The 14287-nt window shown below is 48.6% G+C and overlaps 1 protein-coding gene across 1 annotated transcript; it reads right to left on the minus strand.

The window, feature by feature from the left end:
* Window positions 1–1688: 1688 nt before the first annotated feature.
* On the minus strand, window positions 1689–8292 carry LOC121852281 (zona pellucida sperm-binding protein 4-like). Its single transcript, XM_042346375.1, is given in 12 exon segments — window positions 1689–1960; window positions 2235–2328; window positions 2465–2600; window positions 3052–3194; window positions 3196–3242; window positions 4152–4279; window positions 4674–4771; window positions 5099–5277; window positions 5435–5569; window positions 6160–6274; window positions 7653–7774; window positions 7962–8292. Coding segments are annotated over 12 exon segments (1800 nt in total).
* Between the last annotated feature and the right edge of the window lie 5995 nt (window positions 8293–14287).

Here is a 14287-nt window from a genome sequence, read left to right on the forward strand (position 1 = left end):
CTACCGACTATAGTAGTGACTGCAGATTTCAAGGGGGGGGGGTGGGAAGAGGACATCAGTGGAGGCAACAGACGAGGCGCAAAGCACCAAAAAGCCTTCCAAACGAGCTAAAACGTTTTTTCTTAGCCCGTGCTGCAAAAGTAATTGTGCACGCTGTCCAGGATTATCCTCAGCCTGTGCTTTTGCAACATTAACGGTGCAGTCTCCGGCTTGTCTTGATGCAGGCTGCTCTGCAGTTTACTCAGCCCGTGCTGCCAAACTGCCTTCATCGATTGGTTGCTGTTGAGAGCCGCAGCTCCTTGTTTTACAGGCCACAATGCTGCCACTTTTTTCATAGCAGTTTTTCTCGTTAACAAAATGGCCACCAAGTCTTTAGCGCCAGAGAACCTCTCGTCAACACCAATCAACCGTTTGCATTGCTCGAGGCAACCACGCATGTGCGCGTTGTGGTTCAGTTATCATTAAGATCAACGTACATTGTAGGTTGATTTACCAAGTTTATATTGGACCAAGGATACAAACAAATGGCGAGTGTTCATTCGGGGGCTTAGTTTGTTGGCTCTGTGTACCTTGTTGAAATGTCAACCCAAGTGTTTAAAGCGTTATAAGGAAGTCGGACAAAATGACGTTCAAATGCAAAGAGGGAGTGCGTATATGGGTGCCATAGACATTAATATTACAAATGTTATCAGTTCAGGACAAAGTAATTTTATACTATGATGTTTCAGGCTATAGGTCAAGTAGGCAAGTGGTGCGTGTATTTTCTAATTTTAACAGGTACGACTTAGAAGGAACATTCAAATCGCCCCCAAAAAATAGAGCACTGGGTCCTTCAGTGCGAGAGAGTTTAAGACAAACTCTATTCAGGTTTACTTTTCAGGTAGAAGGGAGGCCATGTTCAGGGAGGGGGGGCAATGATTTCCAGGTCGTGTTTGATGCAAACGGTCTTCCTAACAGCCGAGTTTTCCAGGCAGATGGTTTCACCCAGTTCCCAGAGTTCAGGCAGTTGTGGACGGGAGACTCATGGCGATCAGCATGTGTGGTGGCCATCTCCAAGGAGTGAACCAGAGGAACCGAGTCGAGGTAGAGTTTCTCCAGGAATCACCCCAATGCAGCTAGAGACGGACGCGTCGTCACTGCATCATAACCCAGGGTCTGAAGCACCAAGCCACTCGTGCACAAGGCCACAAAGAATGTCTATAGTCAGGCCTCCATAGTGTTGTGAGGTGGTTCTTTTCCAGGGGAAGAGCACTTTTGACAATGTGGACAGATGCTTTGTCATGCCACAACCCAACCTTTACTTTAAGCTAGTTAACGTTCAGTATTCCGTTTCTCCCCCCGTGCCCCACATTCTTGATGTACCTTTGAAAGTTTGCTATTGTGTGATGGGAAATGTTCCTGGTACATGTACACCGTTTGCTTGTTTTAGGGGAAAAGCTTAAATAAAATCTGGATTCAGATTATTTAAGCATGGCAAGGTGCTATTGTTTGAAGAAGCCAATGGCCTAAACCTTGGTACCAGTTACTGCTATCGATGGACTTGCCTTGGGGAAGAAACGTGGCCAAATGCAGCACTAATACTGCCTACATATTGCACACACACACATCTCGTAAAGGTCAGAACAGCGGTAGCGAATTTCAGAATTTAATTTTTGACAATGGTCAGCAAGACATGCAAGTTCCAGCAATTACAAGTAGTCATCAATAGCCCTCCCGTCGAGCGCCACAGCCCGGCTCCTGCGCCTCCTGACGGCAATGGCAGCAGACAGGAGAGCAATGACGGCTGTGGCAATGACGAGGAGAATGGACAGAGTCCCAGCCGAGGCCCACGATGAAGAGGGAGCCTCCAGCAACAGCAGAGCAGCGTCGTTAACAGGAGCTTCTTCAAAGAGCACGGGGCCCTGCAGCGACACCACGTGCTTTCCTACCACGCTGGAAGCGTCAGAGATGGCGTTGCGCTCTGGAACAAGAACAGAAATCGGTTGATGACCACTGGCCCATACAGAAAGGACATCATATGCTGCAGGTCAAGTTCCCCAGAAAATCAAACGAGTAGGTAATTATGGCATGCCACGGGTTGTGAAACAGTCTGCAAAGGTCACAGCAAATGCACTCTAAATATAAACGATAACATAGTAACATTAAACCCTTCGTCCTCTTGACAAATCGTTACTTTGCGAGGCTTTGGGTAAACAAGCACAATATAGTCAATAGGTCGCGGTGGTGCTGCTCACTGTAGCGCCTCGTCTGTCCACACTGCCGATTGCACTCGGTGAGGAAGTTGGGGCTGGAGCTGTCGCACACCACGATAGAACAGTGCAGGTAAACCTGTGGCAGACAGAATGCATCGCTCCGGTAAGTAAAGGTTCCCATGTTTTTAGGTAGTCCTTTTGCCCTCCAGTTGTACACGTCATCCCTCCATGGTGACCTGGTTTTTAATGGGAGGAAAGAATCGGGCACTCACGAGGTCACGGGTGGTGCTGCGGTCAGAGTTCATGAAGGCGAAGGCCTGGAGTGCCAGACGCTTGTAGTGAGAAGGCAGTGGCAGGTCAGCGACACCAGGGAAGAACACACTGCAACAAGGAGACTGCACGGGGCAGCTGCACAGGAAAAAGTGCCGTTTACCCTCAATTCAAAGCACGCATCCTTATTTAAATCTGCACGCAAGGATGAAGGTCAGCTTTAGTCAAGACATGCTCACGACTAGCAAGGCAGCCCAAATGCCAATGTGCAGTGCATCTGTGCAATGCAACCATCACTGCATGTAGTCGGGCCTTCAACAAACCACCATCTCTAGGAGGCAGAGGGTGGCTGTGTTAACATCCAGAACCCAAGGAGCAGTGGCCATCGACATTTGGAAATGGCACTGCAATCTTGCTTAGACGCCAATACTTGATAGTCACCATTACACGAACCGTTGTCATTGCATGGGGACGTAATTAGCACAGCTCTGCTTACATGGGAGAAGAAAAAGAAACCAATGGCTCAAACCAGGTTGCCTCTGCAGGCCCTGCTGTGGCAGTGAGAGAGCACTACCCCGCCCAGCCTCACCCATCCACCACAAGCTTCCACTGCGTGGGGTCGGTGGCATCTGTCGTGGGCGTGGCCCAGCAGTCCTTCAGGAAGAGCACCAGCGTGGGGTCAGAGCGGTGCAGCAGCGACGCCTGCACGTAGAGCGGCGTTCCCAGCAAGCGTTACGAGCGGGTACTGCCAGGGCTGGTACGGCGTGGTGTAGGAGTTGTCTGGCAGCGTGCAGACATGGTTCACAAGGCATGTGGATTAGTGGTGTAAGGTCCTGTTTAGAGCACATTGGACAAGGCAAAGCACAAATCCCTAAAACGTGCGCATTACTTTTGAATTGAACTAGTGCACATCAACATGTTCCTGGCATAAAAATCGTGGTTTATATTTTATTTGTATTTTTAGAATAAAATTCTGTGACCCTCACCTACATACAACGGCATCTCTAAATGTCTAGATGCTGTAAGGGGCACGGTTTCACACGGAGGGGTGGGAATCGGTTGCTAACAGTTGGCCAAGCTCTAGTCAATTGGTAACCAATGAAGCGATTGACAACCATTCGTTCAAGCAATTGTGATCTGACAAATGAGGCTAAGAAAGCCAGTCCAATTGCCCTGTAAACAATGCCCTCAAGGAGACCGTTTTGATTGATAGGGGCATTGTCATCCCGTTCAATATCGGCCCCACACCAACATGATTAAGCCAATAGCTGCTAGATTCAAAACCTCAGCAGAAAATAGCATTTTAAGTTACACGTCGTACCATGGCGAATGTGCAAGTCGTTCTAGTTCCCTTATGGCTAATTATGAACTATGTTGGCAGGTTCACAACACTGGCAGCACAGCCTAGCACGTCATCCGTTTGTTGCGGTGGTTTGCAGTTCAAGTCCAGCAGCCATGCCGATTAATGCTGCAGATGCGTTCAAAAATCGCATGCAGCCTGCAATCAGTGGAAATTAAACCAGGGTCGAGCTCCGAGCCGAGCAATGGCTAAAATAATGACTTTCAGCTGGCTTCGAGTCAGAGCTAATACAGACCCAAGTCGTCCCTGGGTAGAGCGACATCACAACCCGTGTTCAAGTGGCATTTGTCCGCTCAGAGCTGCACAGGGTGTCAGAGAGCAGCACTCACCAGTGAAGACCTGGAGCAGCAGGGAGAGGGGCCCAGTGGCCGTGGCTGGAGGTGGCGGTGGAAGAGTGCTCACCTGCACTCCAAGCTGCAGGTCTCCACTTCCAAGGAAGCGGCATTGAAGAACCATCCTGGTAAAACAGACACCACCAGCCAAAGGCATGCACAACGCCCTCACGGCAGCAAGAGATTGCAAGAGGGACAGAGCAGACCGATAGGGTGTTTTGCAGATGTACCAGTGAAGGGATCCCACGTTGGTTAATACCGTGTTTACATTAGCCATAAACCATATTCCTACTACTTCAAGATGTAAAAGATCCTGTGACGAGGAAAAGTCGCCCTTGTGCCTTGAATGTCCCAATTTAATAAATTAACAGTTGAATATGGAAGCACAAATTGGTCACGGTTCTGCAGGCATATGCTACAAATATTTAATGTCGCAGGGACAGTGGCCATTTATGGGGGTGGGTCTCCTCTGCAAGACTCATGCTTGACCCTCATGAGCACAGCACTTGCAATGCTTACTTGTATGTGGACGACTTGGTGATGGCGACGCTTCCATCGACGCAGAGCTCCCGCTCGGAGACCAACATTAACTCGTACACGAGCTCCTGCCCACTCCACTGGACACACCAAAAAGTAGTTCACACAAAACGATAATGCCATTGAGCGATCAAGTAGAAGAATGATAAGTGGTACTGGCCAGGAGTCCAAATTGCTCAAAATTAGCTACACGTTATGTTAGGATCCCCCTAAATTCTGCTTTAGCACTCGATTCATTTGACACTCAATCATAAAGTGACCCTGCTGTTCTTTATCAAGTCGTGCATGATTGTGCTCTGCACATCAAGGAGTTGTGCATCGTGAAAGGTCCGATGCAGCACGTCAACAAGGTCAAACAACAACCATCAGGATGGGGCAGGGCAAAGCAGAGTCCAGGAGCCCATTACCTGCACAGTGGCACCACACGCTGCCATGGGTACGTCAAAGACTGCAAGGTCTGCAGACACCAGCACGGGGCTGCACTGCGCACTGCTACTGCCAGTCAGATGCACGGTGCTCAGGTCCAGCGGCGGAGACGTTAGGTTCCGAGACACGGGCACCACAAAGCGCCCATCTGTGGTGCACACTGGGTGGAGCATGGTGGGAGGGTAATGGAGAGTTCGGCGATGGAACAAGTTCAGAGAACCAGCACAGCAGGATGCTACTGTGCCAACATTGAACCTCGCAGTAAGAGCCTAGTTTAGGTAGTGAATTATGGAATCTGTTTTGAGTCAGCTACGTACCAGCTTCACTGTAGAAGCAGCGGCGTAGAGTGGGGTCGTAGCAGCAGCCACTCTGTGCACAGACGTCCGCGCTCGGGACACTCTGCACAGAGTTGCATGGGAAGTTCCTGCTCTGACCAGAGCACGTGGCGATCTCTAAAACAGCAGGAGCACAACAGGTCATCGTACAAAACCCCACACGTACTTAAATAAAGTCATCGTTTGAGCCACGTGTCATGTATGTGAAGGTGTGTTACTTGGCACATGACCAAATCACCGGGCAATGCACGCAATCTCAGAAGCGGAGCAGGGTTGAGTGTACAAAGATGGGCAAACACGTTGCTCACTGGCTGTAAAAGGCTCTGGCAGTGCAGCACAATTTGTTGCATTGCAGGTCAGTGCCACTCAACTTTTCCAACAAGGAGCAGCGTGGTGAAGCATGGTCAAATTAACCCTCAAGACCTAGGACAGCACCAACCAGCAGTGCATTAGGAAAACGCGTTTATACGGTGCAACTATTGCAATCAGCCACTGGGGGAAATTGCATCGGAAAAGGATTCAAGCTGCAAGTTTGTCCAGTAAAAACCAAGGGCATGAAACGCAAGTGCACAATTGCAAAAGCACCAGGAGAGATCTGGGTCGAAACAAAATGCAGCCGTTGACCCAGCAGACCCATTCTAGAGCACCAAGTCACAGGTAGTGCAGTCTGTGGGTCCGATTAGCAGAGTCAAATCAATGGTACTCACCTCCAGCCCTCGCCGATCTTAGGTTCTCAGGGCAGTCGATGGTCAAAGCCCAGACGAGTCCATTCAGCCCCTGCCGCATCTCCTGCAGCTCCACCTGGATCTTCCTCCTGCCGTCCTGGTGAAATCAGCAGCCCTCAACATCGGACTCGGGGCCAGTGCTCCAGGAAGCTCAAAACAATCAGTAGATTTCGTGCATTCGACATTGTTGGGCGAGGCCAGGCTAATGACAAGTAAAACTGTCAAATAGGAAACCCGCCACCACCTACTACCCAAATTAAGACAGGCAGACCCGCACGTGGGGGTTGCATTCCTGGGTCCGAAATCACTTTCCCAGGTTAACCTTTGTTATTGTACAAACGGATGCTGCGCTGCTGCGTGTGTAATACAGTTTCCATATTCAGCTTGCCACAAAACCGCCATTACTCTTCCCACAAATTACCACCCTTCACAAGGGAATCGCGATCCCTGGGCAATTAGCCCATTGGGTGGCAAACACATTTATTATTGGTTTCACTTTTATGTCTTGTGCAAGCAACCTCAAGTAGTGCATATATTTCTGGCACAAAGCTCGTATGTTGGTTAGGTCTGCCACTTACATTTTGCTGTTGTAGATCACACATGTCCAAGTCCTGTGTGCAATATTGTCAGCTTGGATAGTGACCTTCTGTAGCAATAGTGCCGTTTATTCTATACCAAGCATCAAACTGCTCCGATTCTCTTCCTTGCATGGAATAGTATCGCGAAAGCTGCATCCATTGGCAGGCGTGAAATACACAAACTGAAAGCTTGTTTTGTGATGCAAGAATTAACCGTTCACACATTGCCTTTATTAAGGTGGCCACTTTGGTGACATGGACGTCTAGATGGCAAATCCTTTACCGTTAAGCACAGGAAAGAGAACAATTATGCTGGAGATAAGACTGACTAGACGGAGACTAAAGACAAAAAAGCAATGCAATGAGGCAAGGCCATGTGCAAGAAAGGATTCTTAGGATTGGCTTAAAGAGTAATGTAGCGACATGGCATACTACAATGAACACCACAAATGGCAAGTGCAAACCAAGGTTAACTGATAAAAAGACAAAGATGGCAAAATCTTGATAAGACATGAGCATTGCATCGATTGTCCAGGGATACCAGTCAAGAGAAAGAGCTGCTGTATAAACTAGAATTAACCACCGAGAGATGATCGAAATAATATATTGTAGGAATAAATTGAAAAGGCAATGCAAACCATCTGAAAACAAATTCCAGAGTGGACGGCATGAGCTAAAAAAAGATCTTTGAACTTTAAAAATAAATGCACGAGCTAAAACAAACGTGGAAGGGAAAATACCAGAGTAGACAAAATCAAATTCGATTCTGGCCAGACAATATCGATGGCACGTGATGGCCGATCGGTTATGGATTGCGAAACAACAATTTCGCTACTATCACAGCAGTCCAGCGGGTACTAGCATCGACGCAAGTCACAACGGTCTCCTCGTGTTCACCTCCACGCGCACGTGGCAGGCATCACCAGCAGCGGTGAAGTGGAGCGCAGCACCGTCCCTCGCGATGGAGAAGCCGCACTCCCCCTGCACAGACTCCACATCCACGGCCTCATTCCGCACCGCTGGAGACATCAAGAACAAAGTTAGAAAAACCTGCATTTGGATGGATTGCGCACCACAAGTTCATGTGGGCAGCGTGACTGCAAGGAGAACAACAACGTATGGCGTCAGCGTCAACGCGAATAGGAAGTCTCCACAGTACCAGGAACGTCTCTAGGACACAGGATCCTCAATACACTGTTGGAATACGGTACTCCCAAACCTGCACAACGACTTCGTCTAATAGCTGCGTGTCAGATTTAGCGACAAGAGCGCCCAAGTCGACAACGGAGGACTCGTGGGAAATGCAGACGATGCGAGTAGAGAACCAGAGTCTGACAGGAGTCACCAGGTTCAGTTTATAACAGAAGGTACCACCTTGCATGAAATGTTCCAATGAAAGGAAGGGAGAGCCCATTGCGTATGCAAGTAAAAAGGAGGCATTGATAAATAAGGGATTCAACTCTTTAGTAAACACATGCGCCATTGGAACCTCGTTTGCCAGTAGCAAAATATGACAATTGGCTCTAAGGAAAGCCATCTCGGGTGTGGACCAATCAATTTCAAGATTAGTGCATACATTATCAGAGTTATGTTTTTGTTTGCATTCCGACTGCAGGTATTGTGGTCAATGCAAACATGACTCCTTGTAAAAATGGTGTCAGTTTTATTGCCAGATAAAAGGGTAAAAAACCCAGTCAAACACACGCATTTATCCTATGGAAAAATAAGGGTTGATTGTCTGCTGCTGTATTAGACTAGTTGAAATGAACCCAAAACAATATCATGCTTTGAATCCAAGATTCTTAAATTTCCCATCGTTCATAACAATTACATTTCACAACGCAGAGTGAACCAAAAAACCTAAAAAGCGACACCGAATAAGAAACTGCAGAGGTCAGAACGCATCGAAAATGAAGCAGTTGGGATCAAACAACTGGGCAGAGAATCTCAGCCCCGAATCAATTTCGATAATATCCTTGAGAAGCGTCATATAGGCAATCATACAATGGATCAAGATAGTCAATTGTGTCATCACGATTTAAGTGAAAGCTCGTGGACTCACTCCGTACAAAGACACGGTAGTCACTGCGAGAAGAGCTGCTCCATCCCACAGAAAAACCCAGGGTGGAGGAGATGCATTGCTTCAGCAGACCTGGGGGAGGCAGTTCAGAATTTGAGACGTCAAGATCAACTACACCTTGAGCAATTAAAAAACACAGCCCGCGACGGTTGCTTATTTGGCGCAAAGTCAAAAGGCACGTGCACGACTCGACAGTATGAACCTCACACCAGGGATCGTCAGCCTGCAGCTTCGAAGCCGCTGGTTGAAACATGATATTTTGGTAGTAGACCCTGCATTAGACTCTTGAAATAGTAGGAAAGCTGCCAAGGTAGAGCCTGATATGCAAATTATCAACGCGAGTGCACAGTTCGTTGTTACTAAATGGAAAGGAACAAGGTCATGATGATTTTGCACGCGAGTGTTACGTATAGTCCTGCGCAGTCAAATGTTGTACAATTCACTATATTAAGTAAAGTTGCAAGGGCCGTGCCAATCAGTCACCAGCCATATTTTTCGAAAGCGTTATTATCGTAAAAAAGGAACGTGCAAGGGAGAGTTAATGTCCCAAACGCCCCCTTTTCCATGCGCTGGAGGATTATTAATTACCCACATGCCGGCCTATGCCCAGCCGCCGCCATCACGTCGCGTCACGTGACCGCTCCAACGGCAGGCGCACAACAATTCACCCCCCCCCCCCATCTCGTCCAGGCAGCGCTCTTGTTGGCAACTCGTGACGCCGGTAACGCTTTTCCAGTTCACGAGAGACGCCGCCATTATAGTCTTGTGCATGGCGGTGTCCATGCACACGATAGCAGTAGTGAGAGAATGCGCGATGTGGTTGTCATGTGGCGAGCAGCAGCAGCAGCGCCCCCTACCACTCGGCCTCCCCCAGCGTCCGCGGTCCCAGCGACTGGCGAAGCCTCGCGTGGACGGAGCCCAGGCAGAGGAAGCTGCGGGAAGTACGAGACACGTGACCACCAAGACGAGAGAACGCAGGGGAGGAGAGAGGCAAACACCGCACCCCCCGCCCCCCCCACAAAAAAGTGGCCAGTAGCGATTTTAGGGAGCACCAGGCCAGCACGGTGCACGAAGGCGTTGGTGTAAACAGCGCCACGCAAAGCCACCTTTGGAACCCCACCACCCACAATGGGGCAAGCGAGACATTTCAGGACCGCATTTCCACATTTTTATCTCAATGCATTTCTCCATGCAGGTCAGTTACCCAAAGCGATATGGAAACGCCCTCTCTTACAAACGTACACAAGACTTCATTATCCAGAGCTGTTGAGTAACATCCCTGAACACCACTCAGCACGCCCCTCCGCCTCCTCACCTGGTCAGGAGCAGGAGAAGAACTCGCAGAGCCGCCATCGTAAAACAAATCATCGGCTGCGTCACTTCCTTAGGCCATGGACCCCTTTTATATGGAGAGCCCTCAGCGATCCCGATCCAGATTGGATCAGATCCACCCACGCATTGTCTCATCAGCGAGATTTTATCAGAGCAGATCCACTCACTCATTGTCTCATCAGTAGAGGTTTGCTCGATCTCGGCGCACGTGCATGGATAGGAGCTGCACCGCAATCACGCGGCACGTACGCAGGAGGAGTTAATTGGCTCATTACTGAAACTGAATGAGGCCGCGCGCAGATAAAAGCCCCGAGTCGGGACAGTAGCTGCGTTGGCTCTGCTGGTGCCGTGCTAAGTCTCGGTTTTTGTTGTCCTTGCGATGGAGATCACGAGGGCTTTGTTTTCGGTCTTGGGGTTGTTATGTCTTGCCTCTGGTGAGTGGAGTTTGGTCGAAAGATTATTTTACAAACGTGTTTATTTGTCGTGTAATGTAACTGCCGTGTTTACTAATGTGAACACCATAATATACACGTACTAACGATGGGCTTGGTAGTGTGGCGTGGTGGTTAATTCACTGTTCTATACCTGAATTTGCGTCCTGGTAATGTTAACATTGGCGAGATGTGTCTAGACCTGGGCTTTGCCCTAATTCAGCCCGTACTGATCTGTATGGTCAAACTGACGACCGCAATGTGCGAGACTTGATCCAGTAGTGGATTGCCAAAACGTATTCTTAACCTGTCGTGACGCGTGTATACATTTATTGAGGTGCTACTGGGGAATTCGAACTCTTGTATTAGCAGCTCCGTGTGGATGATTGACTCGAGCTCTGAGACTTTCTACGGCTTCACTGACCACCTGTGTCACTGTTTGGGTAACTCTCGCGTCTCGTCCCGTGCGGCACCGCCAGCTGCAGTGGCCACCTCCGCCACGGTGAGTGTGGTGTGTGACGAGGCGACGCTCACGCTGACCGTGAGCAGGGACCTGTTCGGCACGGGTCACCTGGCCCAGGCGAGTGACCTGTCCCTGGGAGTGCCAGCCTGCCCCGTCACTGGGAGCGACGCCCTTGCTGGGACGGTGACGTTCCTCTACGCACTGGAAAGCTGTGGCAGCAGCCTCCAGGTAACTTGCTGCTGTAACATAATCTGCGCAATCCAACTGCTTTATGTTTTTGCCGAGTGTAGATGCAGAAGAATTACAATTCCGCATTCGAGTCAAGCCAGACTTCTTCAATAACAGCGGGGTGTATCGCTTTGAAATCCCCTTGGTATTTGTAGATCGGTCATTGCATTATTGTGTAAAGGTCCGTTCTGGTTGACCAGTCGTACATTAGAGCGTTTTTATTCTTCCATAATACATTGGGAATCTGCATTTGCCATGGTTTGTGTGGGTGTTTTTATGGGTGACATGAGCTAGGTGAATTATTTAAACCAAGGAACAGCTGCATTGGGTCTTTCACCAAGGTGTTTGAGCTTTTTTTTTAAATTCCGCTAGTATTGCAATAGGTAATAAACCCCACGTCTTCCTCCCTTCTTAGATGAGTGCAGAGCTGCTGTCTTACGAGAACTACCTCTACTACCGCCCCACGTCCAACACGGGCATTATCCGCACAAACTACGTCGCCGTGCCGGTCGTTTGCCGCTATCCCAGGCGAGTTCACCAGCAGTCTCTTGTTGACATTTGCTTAATTTTGAAGTCCAGCTAAACTGTTTACAATTCTACCACTGTCTTTAAAAATACGTGCCGTTTCGTGTGCTTTAGCTTTGCGAGGCCTGAATTGCAATAAAGCCAATGTCAGCGAGTTAATCCACCGATGGAAAGTCTCCCTGTGCTGTCTGTCGTGGGGGTTTTTAGTGGCAACTTTACTGATGGGTTCACATCAAACGCCTGTCGTGGCCTGCCTCAAACATCCAGCCTTGCAAGTGTCCACGCCTGAAGTGGTGCATGCATTGCATACTGCGTGAACCACGGTCCCCTTGATTATACTCCATTCCCCCAAGTCTTCTACTTACTCTTATTTGGTCCTCGTCGGATAAAAGTCTTGCAAGTTGCGATGTTAAATATACTCTGAAAATATGGTTCTGTATCTCTTCGCTTGTCTACTCGTTGTAAGATGATATTAACAGCATTGCAATAAGAATCTGGTCACAATTAGTGCTGTTGAGCATCGCCCACCTCTGCTCGTTTGTCGAGAATGTGTGCCTGATCTCTTCCTGACTGCAGGAAGGGGAACGTGTCCAGCAATGCCATCAAACCCACATGGATCCCCTTCAGCAGCGCCAAGGTTATGCAGCAGCAGCTGAGCTTCACGCTGAGGCTCATGACCGGTCAGTGGTGATGTGAGGACGTTGATTGCCTATTATGCACATGGCTACTACCAGGATGGCAATTTAGACTATAAACCCTTCAAGATGTGTGCTTGGTATTGAAGAATAGGCCAGATATATGCCCGAGGTCCCTAAACTTTATCCGAGGTTTAAGAATAGGTTTACCCATTTTTGGCACCAGGTGTTTAGATGTTAAAACGCCAAACTGAAACTTTTTTTACAAGGAATCGTGTCTACATTAACCACAATCCTTGGTCAGAATGCAACAAAACACTGATATATGCATTGTCTTTGAAACTGGTCCACACCAGACGGCTTTCTGTCGAGTTTTTTATTTGCATTCTGACCACAAATTTTGTGGTTAATGCACATGATTCTTTGTAAAACGTTTCAGTTTGCTGTTTTAACACCTGTTGCCAGAAAAAAGGGAAACCTATTCTCATATTTTGGTACTGGCAAAGGAGGTCCCATGATTTTATCTTGGTTTCTTCCACAAGCAGTGGCGTGAGCAAGCACTTTCCTGGCTGCGCTGTTAGTCTGCACTCGGCCTTGGCAATTGTGTTTTTGAAGTTGTCTAATTGTGTTTTTTTATGAAGACGACTGGAGTGTGGCGCGACCTTCCACCGTATACCAGCTGGGCCAGACTCTGCATGTCGAGGCGAGCGTGCAGACACTGAACCACGTTCCACTCCGGATCTTCGTGGTCAGCTGCTTTGCAACCCCGGTTCCGGACAGGAACTCTCCCCTCAGCTACCAGATAATTTCTAACTCTGGGTGAGATTTCTCTCTTAATCCCACCTAATGAATGTTTATGCTCCTTGTCTTAAAGGTGGCATTCCACTGCTTGAGTATATAACAGAGCCTGACCTTGGAATGCCGCTGAATCTTGCTCTGATGGTTAAGCCTGACCAGGTGTATGGTTAATGATTTTTATCATGTGGTGTCTGTCGGTACACTACTGATGAGAGATGTGGTCATTGGAGACTGATTTGGTTTGCGTCGTGGGAGCCCCCTTTGTGCCGTATTATACAGTGGAAGAGGAGTACTACATCTCCTAGCGCTGGCTTTCTGCTGGCCTGCCCTATGTAAAGCCACGTGTCGTACATCTACGATGTCTGTGCAGGTGTCTGGTGGATGGCAAAGTCTCGTATGATGCTCGCTCACTTCTGGCTTCCTGCTCCGGCAAAGTGACAACGTCCTTCGCTTCTTCATAGATTCCTTCCGCTTCCTTGCGACGTTGACCAACAATGGCGATCAGGTGATCTACTGTCATGCAGGCTTCTACAGAAACCACCTTTTAGCCACGTGGTAGGCAGTGTGGTTGAGTAATAACCATCTTCCTCTTCTCGGTCCAGGTTTTCGTCTTCTGCCAGCTGAAGGTTGCAGATGTTGCTACATCTCCAACGGCTGTCAATAAAGCTTGCACCTACAGCCCCTCGGCTGCATACAGGTTGGTCTGCTTCCTTGCATTGCCCAGCAATTTGTTTTTCAGTGTCTTCCATCCAATAGCTCAATCCATGCCTTGCATGTGGGCTACATATTATTGCATGCCTGTGTGCTTGACCAATATCCCTGAGACCTGACTTTGGTTTCTAGCTGCAACTGGTATTACAACATTTCCTGTGCAGTCCCACGGGTCTTCTCTTGTTTAGATGTATTCAGGTGATTATTGGTCATAGCCTACACTTGTCTTGCGTTTAGCAACAAGTGTGTAGAAGCCTGCAAATGACGTCTGTCATTCGTTTGAGCTCCTTTTGAAAAATCTCAGCCTCGTAGCCAGAGTTCAAATCTCA

The sequence above is a fragment of the Callorhinchus milii genome, unplaced genomic scaffold, assembly GCF_018977255.1.
Source record: "Callorhinchus milii isolate IMCB2004 unplaced genomic scaffold, IMCB_Cmil_1.0 Scaffold681, whole genome shotgun sequence".
NCBI lineage: Eukaryota > Metazoa > Chordata > Chondrichthyes > Chimaeriformes > Callorhinchidae > Callorhinchus > Callorhinchus milii.